The sequence below is a fragment of the Ammodytes marinus genome (assembly GCF_949987685.1).
Source record: "Ammodytes marinus genome assembly, chromosome: 8".
In the NCBI taxonomy this organism is placed as follows: domain Eukaryota; kingdom Metazoa; phylum Chordata; class Actinopteri; order Uranoscopiformes; family Ammodytidae; genus Ammodytes; species Ammodytes marinus.
In genome coordinates, this window is record NC_137212.1 from 6,887,042 (window position 1) to 6,902,380 (window position 15,339).

Sequence of the window (15,339 nt, forward strand, 5' to 3'; positions counted from 1 at the left end):
TGACTATGGGAAGCTCCTTCTGCTGTGACCACTCACAGATCACTCGATCCATAACGGTACACAGACAGGCCCACAGACTAAAGCACTGAGCTCCTGCTGTCATTACACGTGATGCATGTTCCAGGTGTATTCGAAGCGGACCTATAAATGGAGTGGACACTCCGTTTCAAAGGGCTTCTACTAATGTAGGAGAGATATTTGGCATCTGTAGATCTTTTTGCATCATGAAAAAACACAGTAGCTGTGTTCCAATACCAATACTTCCCTGGTCTTTAGTATGGTAGAAAAACAATTAGGATGTCCTGATACATGTTGTCAAATGCAGCATGCAGAAAAATACCACATGATGCCTTACTACTTGGGTCGTGATTCTTCGTGTGGAAATCAGCAGGCTTTTTTGGCGATTCCCACAATCTACTGGGTACCGGAAGTTACATCACATTAACTGAGCCTCCCAGTGAAAACAACAAGTGATGCGACGGATATATAAGCAAGAGCAAGTTCAAGGGGCAATGTTATGATGAAATAATGGGGGGGGGGAGCAGAACCAATCCTTAATTCTGATAGCTCTGTTCTGGCCCTCTAGAGAGCATTTCATCAGGTCTTCTCCACTGGGAGAGAAACCTAGGGGGAACCTAATCACATTTTCGTGCATACTTGTGCACTGCAAGGAGCACTTGATCATTTGTTATCTAGGGGCACATTTTGAGAACACAGTGTTTTGGGCCACGGGCGTTAATATAAAAGGGGAACAGGACTATCTGTGAAATCAAGATGATCTGTCTGCCCCCTGACAGATGTGATGGTAGAGGAGCTTCCATGATTGGCCAGAGGGAACTCTAAACAGTGATATACCTCGCTCAGTTATTTAAAGCACCGGGGTTACTCTGGCAACCAAACATTTCCTCAGAACTGTGCATACCACACATGCTTACAATAAACATACATATTGAATCATGTTTGTTCTCAGTGCATCAATGCAATTTCATTTCTTGAACATCAAAGTTACGTAATTAATGCACAATCACGCACTCACACGTGTGCTCAACAATACATGTGCACATGCATATGCACACACACACACACACACACACACACACACACACACACACACACACACACACACACACATACATTCCTGCACATCTGTACCCCTGCTGCTTGCAGGCCAGGGTTTTTCTGCACAACAGCCAAGAGCCAGAAAGAAGGATTTTCCCCTCTCTTTTTCACTGCCCCTCACTATCATTTTTAATGTCAGTAATCTGATCCCGGATGTGGCCGTAAAAAATGAAAGAATACAAAGTAAACTCCTGAAGCTATCGGGTACATTATTCAGTTTTAAACTTTAATAAACTGCGGTCAGAGTTTTAAATTGATCAAAAAGGTTTTCCTAAGGACCTACTCAAAGACATGATTAACCAATTTCTATGGGCATTACGGCAGTGTGATATGTATTAGGCCAGGAAATAACCTCTAAAGTAAATTAGTCTGTTTCCATGATAAATACCCACAGTAAAAGGTGTGCCCTATGGGGGTGTTGTGTGCCTGATAACATTGACAATCACTGGCAGCAAAATAAGTCTGCTGCTCTGAGACACAACCACGGTACCACACAGCCCTCAGCTTCCTTCCACATAACAATTCCAAGCCTCCCTCTGTCTCCACTTTATTACGTAGCCTATGGGGTAAGAAGTATGTTCTGTATCAGCTATGTGCTTTCCAGGTCTTTTACTAGGAGACATGTTTTATTGTCTACCAGTACTGTCTTCCTGTCTATCTGCCTTCTAGTCTGCCTTACTCTCTCTTTAAACACAATGTTTAGACCAACTTCCTGGATTGTCTTTTATTGTCTCCTTTGTCCCTTGAACAATACGGACCCTTGCACGGTTTTAACGCAGGTCTCATTTCATTCTGAATCCCCACTATGACGGGAAAGGGAAAATGCTACATCTGTATGTTATTTTACAATGATCTACACAGTTAGCTTTGAAGTCACGCACACACCAACAAACACACATACTACACACAGTAAAATATAAGCAGAGAAAAACATCTTCGCTGATCCACATAAACACGTACATACCACATGTTCCTATGTTACTGTAATAAGCAATGATTTGTCACTGACAAATATTCGAAAGTCGTTGCTTGTGTTTCCAAAGCAGCCGTATGAAACTGCCTGTAAGTTAGCAAGCCTTAAGTAAATTGCATTGCATCATGTTGTCTTCCATAAGCGCTGATGCACAGTAGATATTTCCCAGAGTTAAATTAGCCATGATGATGTTGCTCTGCAGGGAAGAGCTTCTACAAAGAAGAGTGGACTATTTATACACCTTCCCTCGAAACACATACCACATCCATTTAGTAGCCTAAATATATGTCTTGTTCTGTTTAAAGATGCCTCCAGGGCCCATAGCATGATCCCAGCATTGCATCATGACGGTCCTGGCAGTGGCATACAGTGTAGATTCAAGATCAGAGTGGAAGTGCAGCCTCTGCCGCTGATGCTAGTTGCAGCTGGTTGCATTTGGAATAGTTTGGTCCCTCAATCTTGATGCTCCAAGAGTGCGGACAAGAGCACAATGTTGCCGGCATCATTAGAGCAAATTACCTCATTTTCGTGAGCCTTGACAAAGGAAGGCTTGTTCCCCGGTTTAATCAAGCTAACCACAAACATGTCTGTCAGCACCTGTCCTTTTTCCAAACAGTTGCAGCCAGACCGTGATGGTAAATACAGGCAAAAAACCCAAATGGTGAATGCCATAACAATAAGATGAAAGTACAAATGGTTTTCAGTGAATGTATTGATTATCAAGTTCACTGACTTAAAGGCCAATGAACCTGATCCTAAATTACTTACAGTTACTTAGTGGTCAAAACATAATGCTTAATCTGCCAAGATGGCTTCTGTAGAGAGGCCAGTATATTCAGTCCAAATCTAAACAAAACAGCATTTTTTGAACGCAGCTGCCTTTTCGTATGCTTTCTGTTCCTGACCTTGCATAACTGGTATCAGCTTACCAACAGAAATTATCAGGACAGATATACAAACTTCACCACCATCACCATATTCAGAGGTGTTCTAGTGTATTAAAGGTGGGGTAAGCGATTTCCGGAGAACGTTTGTTTCTGTTTATACTAACCGTGGCCAGTACATAGGGGGTCGACGTTTCGTCTAGTTGCCAGGCAACCCCCGAAACGTCAACCCCTGACGAACTGGTCGGCTGCTTGCTCTGAGCCAGGCTTTTAGATCGCCGTTAGCGGAGCAGTGGCTATGATTTAACACCTGACTTTTTTTCAGCGTGCCGTGCACACGCTACGGACAGGTAGCAGATGTTGAGTAGATACTATAAGCTGATTTGGACGAAAAGACACAGAAACATACTCCATTTTGAATTGCACTCATTCGACAAACTCTTAATTGTATCTCACTTGTACATACAGTGAGATGTTCAAAATTTTAAAAAAATTACATATTATACTGTATATGACTTTTGTTCAGGTTACTCACCCGAGAGCCTCTTTTCCCTGCAGGACCAGGTAAACCAGGGGGACCAACAGGACCCTAAATCAGAGAGACAGAGGGACAGGGAGAGAAAAAAGGGAATGTGGGAGAGAGAGAGAGAGAGAGACACAGAGGGAGAGAGGGAGTGAGCGAAGGGAAAAAAGAACAGAGATAGTATGTTAATGGCAAGCATTAACATGCAGTTCACTGTCCAGGCCCCAACAATGATGAGTATGTGCTATATTTATGTAAGACCTCTGAAGTTCAAAGAATGGAGCCAAGTGTTTTCAACTAAAAGCTCTATAAGGAAAGCATGCAGCTCTGAGCAGAAGGGTCAAGTTACATTTTCAAGATGAGACTGACACCACCAGCCTTTTGGTCAGCCTTTAGGATGAACGTAATCCTTCGTCATGGAAAATCGTAGCAAGAAACATATGAAACAACTGCATACAATGTTATGGTAGATGCAAGATGTGAAATAAAAACAACATATAAAATAGTTAAACTCATTAACTGCGAGCCACGATGTCTGAGAATGTTGTATAAGTAATAGATTATTATTACTGTACAAATGGGCAGTTACCAATAACACTTAATTATCAAGCAGTCGTAATAACTGTCATACAATAAAGGACAATGCAACACTAAATCTTATCTAGTTCATCTGGCTTTTAAATGTTTCCTTGCAAACATCTCATTAGATAGTTTTCAGTCAAGTTCGTTGTCAAAGTCTACTAAAAAAAAATACTAAAATTAACTTGATTAACTTCCCATTCATTTCAGTTTTTATATTCAATACAAATACTTTGTACCACTTTTCAGAACGCATTATCATGTACAATGACATGATATGAGGTGTAAATTAAGTTAGAAAGATACACATCAACTCACATATCCTTTAAGCAACACTAGGGTGAGGGCCCACTTGCTCTGTTGGGTGTACTTGTGATATTGTGTTTTCATTTGAAGAATGTTTGACACATTTTGGGATTTTTTTGTTGCAAGTTTTAAACTTTAAAGACCATAGGATGTGCTCCTTCACACAGCAACTTGTACAATACTGCATTTGAGTGTACAGAAGGTTATTGTATAGGCTGTTCCATCACTTTCTCATGCTGCTAATCAATAATCAATGCTGACAGCATATTTAGTCTATTTTGTCTAGGAGAGACATTTGGTAGAATCTGTATTTCTGGTTAACATTAACATTGAGTAAACGGGAAATCCCCTTCTGGTCAAGGAAGCGATTCATTCATCACGTTCTGCTACTCCAAAATATCAAACTCCACTATTAAAAAACGAAATCTCATTACAAGGCACGATTGAATCATTTAGATTAAAAACAAACATACTATTTTATTCACTATTCTGAAGTGTTACTATAGCAATGGTTGATAACAGGTTACTCTGGAGCATCTTCATCCCACGTCAGAGCAGAAGATGGACACAGAGGGACACGTGAATAAAGAAACAGCTGTTTGTTCCTTTTTAGACTCCCACACACATGGAAATTGTGAGCACACCACCACAACAACAGCAGGGACTGAAGAAGCTGAGGCATTCATGCAGTAATAGCATAATATTCAGAAGGTTAATCTGCGCTGCCAAGACAAAGGTCAAATCTCTCCCAAAGGAGTCAATACTGGAAGTGAAATTCCTGTAAAAGGTGAAAAGTAGAATGAATCATTTTCTGAACTTTGAAATTTGCATGTCTTGACATTTACTTGAGTTGAATCACAACACCCCCCTGCATTGTTGCTCCAACATGCAGCCATCAAGATATCCGTCTGCTGCATTAACAGACCAGACCAGACCAGAGAAAATGCATTAAGGAGGGGATGACTGACCGAAACTAACCCTTTCTCAAGTGTTCAGATTTACTCTGAATCACTGTTTGCAATCCAAAAACCAGTCCAGTTAATACATTTAACAATCAAATCAAAAAGCAAAACATACAAATATCCACTGGGTTGGTTCCCCTGGGGTTTACCATATAAATGCAGGGTCATCCAGCAAGAAATGTTTAACCTGGCTCTAGTTTTCAGGATGTTCTGGCCAATCAAACACGAGAAAAGGAGCAGTCTTGGTTAATTTCATTATAACATAACAGCATTATCCTACTCTTTACCTCATGATTGCAGAGATCACACATGGATAACTGTGCCTTTGACAACTTTAGCTGGTTTAAAACTTTCCTCAAAGGTTCATGAGTATGTTGGTATCTGAACCGTCTTCACAGAGGTGTTATTCAAAACGGAACTGTTTCACTTTTCCCAGTAGCTAACCCTAACCCTTCTCCTACCTGCATCAACACACCTCAACAACTCAACAACTCAACATAATAATCCATTAGCAGATAGTGGTTTTAATGTAATTTATTCATTCATGGGCTTCAGAATACTATAGGCTCAGTTCTGTAGTTCAAACAAAACTAAATCATAAGCATAAGACCAATGTAAAAGGTAGTTAAGAAAGCTAAAATACAAATGAATGATCACTGAGCATCTAATGAGACCTGAATCCACCTGTATACTTGTACTGTAGGTTACTGTGGAGTATTTCTCCTGAGGAAGTAAAACAAGCTTAAACTGAAAGGCATTGACACAGGGTGAGCAACTGACCTTCATCTGACCCAACATTCAAAATGCCTGCATCAAAGTGGACAGAGATGCCAAGACATACAAACAGTTTCAAGATAAGAGCCTAAAAGAAGCATTCAACATTTTTGCCAAATTGTGAACCAATGGAAAATGGTTATTTTCCATTACACAGTATTGGCTCTCGCTACTCTATTTGCCTTTGGTATTGGGTACTTTTCGGAAGGTTGCTTTCCAATAGAAGATAGTACCCATGATATTATTGCCTCTGTGTAGGTCGTCATAGCTAATTACGGCCACCAAGGTACGGAACGGCTGTACCTCGTCAAGCAACCACGGCTTGGATGTCCAGAATGCCATTTTTGAAAGAAAGTAGAACAAAAACTGCGACCACTACAATAGCTTGGCAGTTTGTTGTGCAGGATATGTTGCCGCCTATTGACGAAGCTCTGACCAATCAGTGGTCTGCAGTGTTTCAAGTCAATGTCTAGTACCCGGTTCCTATAACCTTGATGGATTGGGAACCAACAAAGTAGGTACCAGGGACTTTTTCATAGTGGGTGAGTAAGTAGAGTAGAATAGTGCTGGTACCATGCAGTGGAAAAGCAACTATCATCACTAGCATGCACATATACTGCAGTGCACTGAGACATGTATATAATTTGCTCAGAACTGTCAAAGCTGTATCCCACCTTCAGACCTGCAGGCACTTCATAACCTAAGTAGGACTATGGAAACTTGTGGATGAGTCAAGACATCTTACATCATTAATTACACTCTTAAGTGTAAACAGATCCAATAGAAAGACCTGACACATCTCACTAATGGAAACATAAGCAATACCTGAAGGTCTGAGCTATAAAAGCATGTTCAGAGGCACAGCCATCCCGACAGCCTGATTACATCATAAGGCTGGATGGACAGCCAATTTGACTTGCCAGGCTATACCTCAAATCTACAGATGAGTTCCACTCTAACAAGTGCAAAGTGTCTGACAGTATTTCAGCATGGGAATGACGTGTTGTTTTAACAACTTGTAGATACATGAAAAAACACTGCTTGGACATGCCATCACCTCCTAAATCACTACACCGCCCTGCCAAAATATTTTTTCATATATCCTGGGTGCATGTAAGAAAGCCACATTTCACATAGTATTCAAACGGTGGCCATAAATTAGCTTTTATTGCCTTGTGTTGATATTTTTCTAACAGTCATGTTCAGAGATGCACTGACTTGAATACTGACACTGCTTTCTATTCATAAATGCATGCGCTTACCATAGGACCTGGCTCTCCTTTGGGGCCGTGGAAACCATCTTCGTATTCATAGAAGAATTCTGGGTCCTCATATCCATAATCATATCCCATGTCTACGTCGTCATAGCTGCCATCCAGATTGTGATGTTCTGAGGTGTCCACCTGATTCTCCCGGTACAGAGTGGTGCCGTTGACTCTAAGATGAGTCTCCGGGAGCTGACGAGTCTGTTGGTTCACAAAGTCAGAATCCCTCGAGTTGGTGTTGGAGTTATTCCTGAGTCCTTCCTTCACTCGACTTTGGGTGACTGTGGGAGTCAGGCCTGGGGTGGCATTTGGAGTCTGCAGGCTCACAGAGCTGCTCTCTTCCTCTGTGCTGTTTTCAGATTGATCAGTGTCCCCATGGGGGCTACTCCCTTTTGCCAACACATTGTTAGTAGTGGTGATACTTGTGCTATAGGTGAGATCCAGAACTGTGGTCAAGGTGGGGCTGTCAGCCTGAAGCGAGGATGTGGTGGAGTGGGCAAGGGGATCCAATGTGGAAAGGTGGCTCTGTTCCCCCAGTTGAGGTTGTATCGATGGGCTCAAAACGGAATACTGTGTGACTAAACTACCCGGGAGTTTGGAAGCTTCTGTAGCTTTCACGGGGGTATGATCGGTAGCTGCTACTCCAACAAGAGATTGTGTTGAGGGATTAGAAAGAGGATCATTTGCCTTCAGATCCAAACTAGGATGCGGCGAGGGCAATCGGTAAGTGTCGGCCAGCCGGCACTGTGTTTTAAGATAGTTGCAGTAGTGCGCGGCAGCTTGGGCTGAGGGATAGACATCTAGTTGGCAGACTCGACCATAGAATGGTGCAGCTTTGGAGTTCATTCTTCCCAGAGTGAAAAGACCTCCAGAATCCCCCAGTGTCGGAGATCTCCCCAGGGTCTGCTCCCGCTGCTGCACTGCCCCACAATCCGCATAGAAGGACACTGAACGCGCCCGTACACCGACAGCAAAAGGGTGCTGGCGGCCATCTTGCCAGTCGTACGTGAAGTAGATCGGGGCTTTCTCTGCAGTGTAAACCACCACTCTGCGCGGCAGCAGCTGAATGCCAAAACGCAGCCGGTCCCTACCATCTTTGACACTGAAGAGAAAAGCATTATTGGCTCGCCAGGAGCTGAGGCTAATCACAACAGTAAACTCCTCGCCGATCTGCGGTGGGAACAGAGTGTCTGCTGGAGCCTCATAGAGGGAGTTTGAGTCGAGTAATGCCCCATATCCAGAAACAGGAAGGTTCGAAGGTGAGGGAACAGTGGTGTAATATGAGCTTGTCCTCTCGTAGGGATTGTCTTCGCTGCTTTGAGCTGTAAGCCCCAATCGATAGAGGATATCCACCCCTGAAAGACAGAGAAGATAACGTTAAGGTTAACATCTAAAGGACTAGATCGCAGAGCATGTTCACGTTGGCTAAACAGGTTCTGAAGAAAAACAGCTTTTCTTAGGGTACTGACCTTTGAGAAACAAAAGGTTTAAATATGCAAAACTAAATTGTGATAAAGATTTGAAGCAGCAGTCAACCTTCGAAGGTCAAGTTCAAATCTCACTGGGGACCTTCAGCACACGACTTGGGTCTCTTCCGTTTACTGTAGCTCAAAAGAAAAACTATTATAAACATTTGGATTGATACAGGAATAGAGAAAAGTAAACACAAACGGATACTTAGGCATTGGAAGCCTGTTTAACCCTTTTGCCATGCTCCTTAGGAAACATCTAGCATTTCAACTTACTCAAAAAACTCTTGAAGGCATGAGGGCAATCAAATGTATGCTTTGAATTATGGGAGAGAAAGCGTCCCTGCTTATACATAAAGTGGGATTGCTGTGGTTAGATGCTACCACTGTTAGCTGTCGCAAGTGTGTAGATGTGGATTTGTTATTAACGTCATTGCAGTCCACCATACGGTTTTCACTAAAAACTGTCAAACATGCTTTATTCTTCCAATGTTGCTGTTAATATATGTTACTAGAAATATATGTATTTGCTACAACTAAGACAAATGTGGGATGTTGCATGAGCTGTCTTTCTATAAGTTAAATGATGGAGAAAAAAAAAGCCATCGGACACTAACATCATAAAGCATTCCCCATATGATGCTGGTGACCCCTCCTTGTTTTGCTCTTTGAGTGAGTACCATAAAGGCAGCTGTTGCCCAGATGAGTGGAGGGGACTAGAGAAGGATGGAGCTGAACTAAGATACAGGAAACCAGTCCACACAGCCATTTTGAATCAATCTGCCAACAGAGATTCATGAGAGAAGCTTTCTTGCAAAGGGTCCTGTCTTTATTTCCCATGCCTACAGGTTATTCATCAAATATTTTATCTTGCGTCTGCCGACAGTATGCAAAAGAAAAACTTAAGTTGAACTCTGAGATAGAGGAAATTCTGTGCAGTTTTGGCTTTGAGTATAGAGCAACAGACAGATCACCATAGGCTGGAGGGCAATATGTCACATGTGTCACATATGTCAAATCTGTTACTAAGTGGTGATGTTTCCAGAAAGTAAAAATGTACAGTATATGACAAGGATACCTGACACATAATGTTATTGTGCATGTCAACAGAGTCACACATGGGTTGAATAGTTTACAGGGGAATTTGACCTGCTGTGTGTATGAGAGATTGGGGAGAAATACAATGTGAGTGAGTGTGTTGGCAGCAGCAATATGGAAATATGGAAGCCTAAGAACAGAGAAGCTTTTTAAGCCTGTGTGTGTGTGTGTGTGTGTGTGTGTGTGTGTGTGTGTGTGTGTGTGTGTGTGTGTGTGTGTGTGTGTGTGTGTGTGTGTGTGTGTGTGTGTGTGTAAGAGTGCGTCCAAGTGTTTTGTTTTGGAATTGTCTGAGGTATTTTCATTACTAATCCAGAGACACTACCTCCCTTTGATGCATCTCCTCCTCTGCATTTGAGGAAACAAATTCTAAATAGAGGTTTGTTGCTTGTGTACTACTGAGGGATAACTGAAGGCTCTAACTCAACCAGTGATCTACAGATAAAGGGCATATCTTTCAACTGTGCCATTGTCAAACAAATGTTTTATGCATACTGCTTTAAGTATTTGAAAGCTGCTATTTGACAGAGACACTAAAATAAAGAACATCAAAGCTATTACATGCCTGGTTCTGATTATATGCCAGTGTACAACTATTTGACTTTTGCCCTTGGTTGCGGGACCAATAATTTATGAAATGTTGACAGCAGAGTTTGAACAAGCATCTAAAATGGTGAATGTGTATAAGAAAGGGCTGCATAAGAACTGTAAAAGGTTTGTTTCAAACTGTAGGTTTAAAAAGGCTGATCAAATAAGCCATGCATTTACACTATCAACAGTGAGAACTGTTGACACTGCTGTGTGTTGATGCAGATGTAACACTATTTAATGAATCAGCCAAACATGCCAGATCAACATGATTCAGTATGGTTACTATGCCACCATCACAATGCAATCTATTACGGTAATCTAGGAATAATAATTAAAACGTGTTAATTTACACTATATTAAACAGCCTTGGTGTAGTTAGAGTCACGACAGACAATACAGATTTCTGAATTTGAATTCAAATCTTAGGCTCAGGATGTACTTTACATGTTGTTAATTGAGCAATATATTCTAATGCTTAATTTATTTAGAACATTTTGGAACCAATATCATGGATAATGGTTTTAGTGTATAGTCTGCAGTGTGTTTGGCCTCTAAGGATACAGGTATGGATTTCTAGATCTGAGATTTTGAAGAAAGTGAAAGGTCACACAGATTTCAGCATAAAGCATATATGGTCCTGGATGTTGTATTTAAGGTTTTTTTTCTGGTCCTGCAGTCCAGGTAGGGAGACTATCTATCTGCAGCTGATCTACGCACGCACTGAGATGTCCTTGACATTCTTAGCCCGAGGTAACGTCAGCCCAGATTCCAATTAACCTGTCTCATATGTGAAGACAAGCCGCTCCAGCACTCTGTGTGCATTCCTCATCCCCTGGTTATGATGGATTGATCCTGCTTGGAGTGGACTCATCAGCGATAGCTATATATTGTGGAGTGGAGAAGACAATGCAAGATGGAATAAGGAGGAGGGGTGGGGGGGGCGGGGGGGGCTGACCCTCAAGGCGGTTTCCCATTTGCACGTGGCAGTAGAAAATGCACATACAGGTGGAGATGTGAATGAACCTATGTGTCATGATTCATCACGGGGTCAACTTAAATCAAGTGTGCAAAAATGCAGTGTTGTATGTGGTATTTCTGGCAGTGGGCCAGTGATGTGCCACTCAGAAAAACAATATGTCCTCATAGCAAATGCATATTGCATATGCTTATTCCAAACATATCTGAGATCTTTCTTTAGATCATTTTAAAAGCATTCTTTCTTGCCGAGTGATGGCACGTTCTTTCGAGGAAATCACACCCGGAATAATATGTGTAAGCTTATACTTGAACTCTCCCCCAGTTGTAGAAGCAAATGAATGTAATACCTTTTTAGTTTTACATTATACACTATTGTACATCCATTAACATTAACCAATAACAAATTTACTTTTTGCCGTTAATGTTTAACAATAGTCAAAAAGTTAATACGTCACATGGTCACGTTACGATATTTTGTCAACCATTATTACATTAGTGTCTGCTACATACTGTATGTCTATAAATAACCTTAGATGTAATGAATCTACAGGGCCCTTGTGAAACCACCTAAGCCGCTATCTATGACCAACTTCTTAACTTCTGCTCTGCTCACATTTTCTCATCCTTGTTGCTTTGTTAAAAAACAAACAGATATCATCTAATGCCAATAATCTGACCAGCTAAAGAACAGCTACAATACATGCCAAGCACTGACTTGAGATTTCCCTTCCGTCTTTGTCTGACTGATTGGTTTACTTTCCCAGCCTGCTTTTCGTAGCATGTACTTCACATTACAGTATGCTTGCATGTGACATACTAGCTAGCCTAAAAGATGGGTAGGTGTACAGGTAAAGGCAACAAAAGTTGAGAGACTATTTAGGCTAATTCTTCATGCATGCTGTTGCCAGAAGAGCAAGAGCAGACATGTTACAGGAGAAGATTTATAATGAAAAAAGGAGCAAAGAAAGAGGAGCTCCTGTTTACAGCCTCAACACTTGCTTCAGAATAAAACTCACTTTAGTGTTGTTGTCTACATGTTTAATATGTTTGGATCATCCCAGCTAAATGTTTTATCCAAACAAAATTGGGTAAACGTTGACCCAATGTATTTGAATAGAGGGACGAACCAATCATACCTTTTTCTGTAGCAGATGTTTTTTTCCAACGATTTAAAAGCATGACGCTGAATATGGATGAAGTGTTTAAAACTGAATCTGTTGCATTAATATATGATTATTGCTAATATGCAAAGTGATACTGAAGAAGTAGATGTATTTAATGTAGATAACGGAGTGTGGTTGATACTGAATATGTTTAACTTGTCAGTAGGCTATACTGACTTGGGTAGGTGTGTTAGTTTAACACTGTCTAAAGTAAAACCGTCAGCCTAATCCCATATTAAATGTTTTAATATAAACAATAGCAAAATATCCAGCAACACCTTTTCATTATTCATTTAAATGGGGTCAAAAAAATCTGTCAAGAATTTTCAACTATGCACCACCAGCTGAAGCCAAAATCACTCCAAAAAGGAATGGTCCATTGCACTGTGGACTAATGATCAAATGTCAGAGAGAGTTCACTAGTCGTAGTGAGAAAAGGGAAAGGGAATGGCCTTAAAGCTGGAGTGGAGAATTTGGGGAGAAAATAGCAGTTGGGATAGAGATTTGAACAGTTGACAGTCCCAACAGCCAATAAGAACAGAGAATCGGATTTTTTTTTTTTTTTTTTTTTTTTTTTTTAAGAATCGGAGCCTCGCTCTGATTGGTCAAAGTGTACCGCTCATGTTAATTTTGACCAATCAGAAATCACATACCCCACCACTAATACAAAAGAGTGCTATTAATAATCTTAATGTTAAGTTATGCATTATTTTGTTTACCTTGAGCTAGGTAGTCTTCTTCTCCGGAGAGTGCTGCTGAGCATACTGACAGGAGCAGGATAAAGTTCCACCTACAGGGACATACAAACACAGATTAATACATACATGAATCCATTAGTACGCCCATTTTTAAGAAACAGGGTGCAAGTCTATCACAGGGAGAATACAAATATATTAACATGTGTGACTAATTAAGAGTGTCCAAGTTGCCTTGTGCGTTGCAGCACTTAAACTCTAGGATGAAACTGTAGGATTTTACTTGTATATTGTATATTTTCATGTTTCTTTCTTGGCATTCAAGAATTTCATTGTATGACTGAGAACATGTTTCCTATTGTGCATGCATATGACAATAGACACTTTGAATCTTGAATATTTTAAACAAAAGCAATTACGGGGCGCTTGTGGTGTAGTGGTTAGAGCATCAAAAAAATATCTTTAAAAAAAGGAAAATAAAGAAAAATAAACTAAAGAAATTACAATGGAGAGAGGAACTTGTTAACGGTACACGTAGAGCAGGGGTGTCAAACTCATTTTCACAAAGGGCCACTCTACGATATGATAATCACTCTAAGGGCCAGACTGACACACCTTCTTTTTAATCGAAAAATAAAAAGAACATATCTAAGTAAGTATATAAACTGCGTACAATGGCTAGTTTTCACTTCAACATTTTCGGGGGACAAATTATAGGTGGGGGGTATGGGGGTGCTCCCCCCGAAAATTTTGAATGTCAAACACTGAATTTCCTGCATTCTGGTGGATTTTTATCCACCGATCTGTGCCTTTTCGGCATCAATTTATGGTGGAAATGTCTTAATTTCTGTAAAGGAAAAGACAACATTCAGGTTCCTGGTGAAACAATTATAAAGGACTATAATGCAGTAAGGCTCTCAGGCATTCTGGATTGAGCCACAATATTTATTCTCCTGGATTTTTCAAAACTTTCTGCACATTCAAAACATATCACATGTTTAGTTTTTTTAGGAATCATGACACAGCACCATTGTTAGCTATTTATGACACTTTACGTTGGTAATGAAATGCCAAGCCACAATTGGAAACAAAAGGGGAGGGCTATCAGCAGCTAGCTAACGTTAGCTAGTTGGCTATATTGTAACTTAAAGCAAAAGTTAGAAACCAGATAATTTTGGCATTAATCCTTTGACACTTGACACAATCAATCATCAATATTAGCATGCTATTTAGCCACATATGTTGGCCTACAGCCCTCAGAAAACTGACAGCTATACAAGTTCATCAATTCATGGCTTAAAATCCTGAGCTGTGGAACTTTCAGCAGACATTCCTAGCTGTAAGCCACGTAAGTTTCCTGACAGTTGGAAGCGTATGCAACGTGCGGATATGGCACAGGCTCCATGAAGAATGAAAAAAAAAAAATATAGGCCTATATGATTTTTTTTAATTATTATTATTTTTTTCAGAATTGATTCAAATCGGCCGAATTGATTCGCGGGCCACATCAAACCGTGTCGCGGGCCACATCTGGCCCGCGGGCCTTGAGTTTGACACGTGACGTAGAGTAACAGGGCTGGAAATTCATGCATGGTCCTTCTTGCTGTGTGAGGGCAGAATCACCACCCCTTTTCCATCCAATGTACAATCCTGCTGATGTGGTTTATACAAGCAATGACTATTCATTCATCAAGATGTTCACTGTATATACAACTCTGCCAAAGAAAAGATCCTACACTTTGTCTACATACTGGTTATACTGACTACAGAGTGTAGTTACAGCACACATGTGAGCCAACACACAAGCCACCTATACAGCACCTCTACAAAAAAAACTGGTTTCTAGTTGATGTTTTGTAAACGTATGGTAAGTCCTAGACCAACTATAACTTGGTTCTTTTTCCATCTTGTCATAAGAAACCTAGCCTTACCCTGCTGGTTTCAAGTGAAATATCTCCCTAAA

The 15,339-nt window shown here is 40.7% G+C and overlaps 1 protein-coding gene across 1 annotated transcript in view; it reads right to left on the reverse strand.

Moving 5' to 3' along the window:
- Positions 1-15,339, reverse strand: part of col24a1 (collagen type XXIV alpha 1 chain) — an 87,263-nt gene that overhangs the window by 64,357 nt on the left and 7,567 nt on the right. Inside the window, exons 2-4 of the mRNA XM_080032791.1 lie at positions 13,401-13,471; positions 7,383-8,740; positions 3,512-3,565 (exon numbers count right to left, since the gene is read on the reverse strand). Of these exons, the coding sequence (XP_079888917.1) occupies positions 3,512-3,565; positions 7,383-8,740; positions 13,401-13,471 (1,483 nt within the window). The remainder of the gene's footprint in view (positions 1-3,511; positions 3,566-7,382; positions 8,741-13,400; positions 13,472-15,339) is intronic.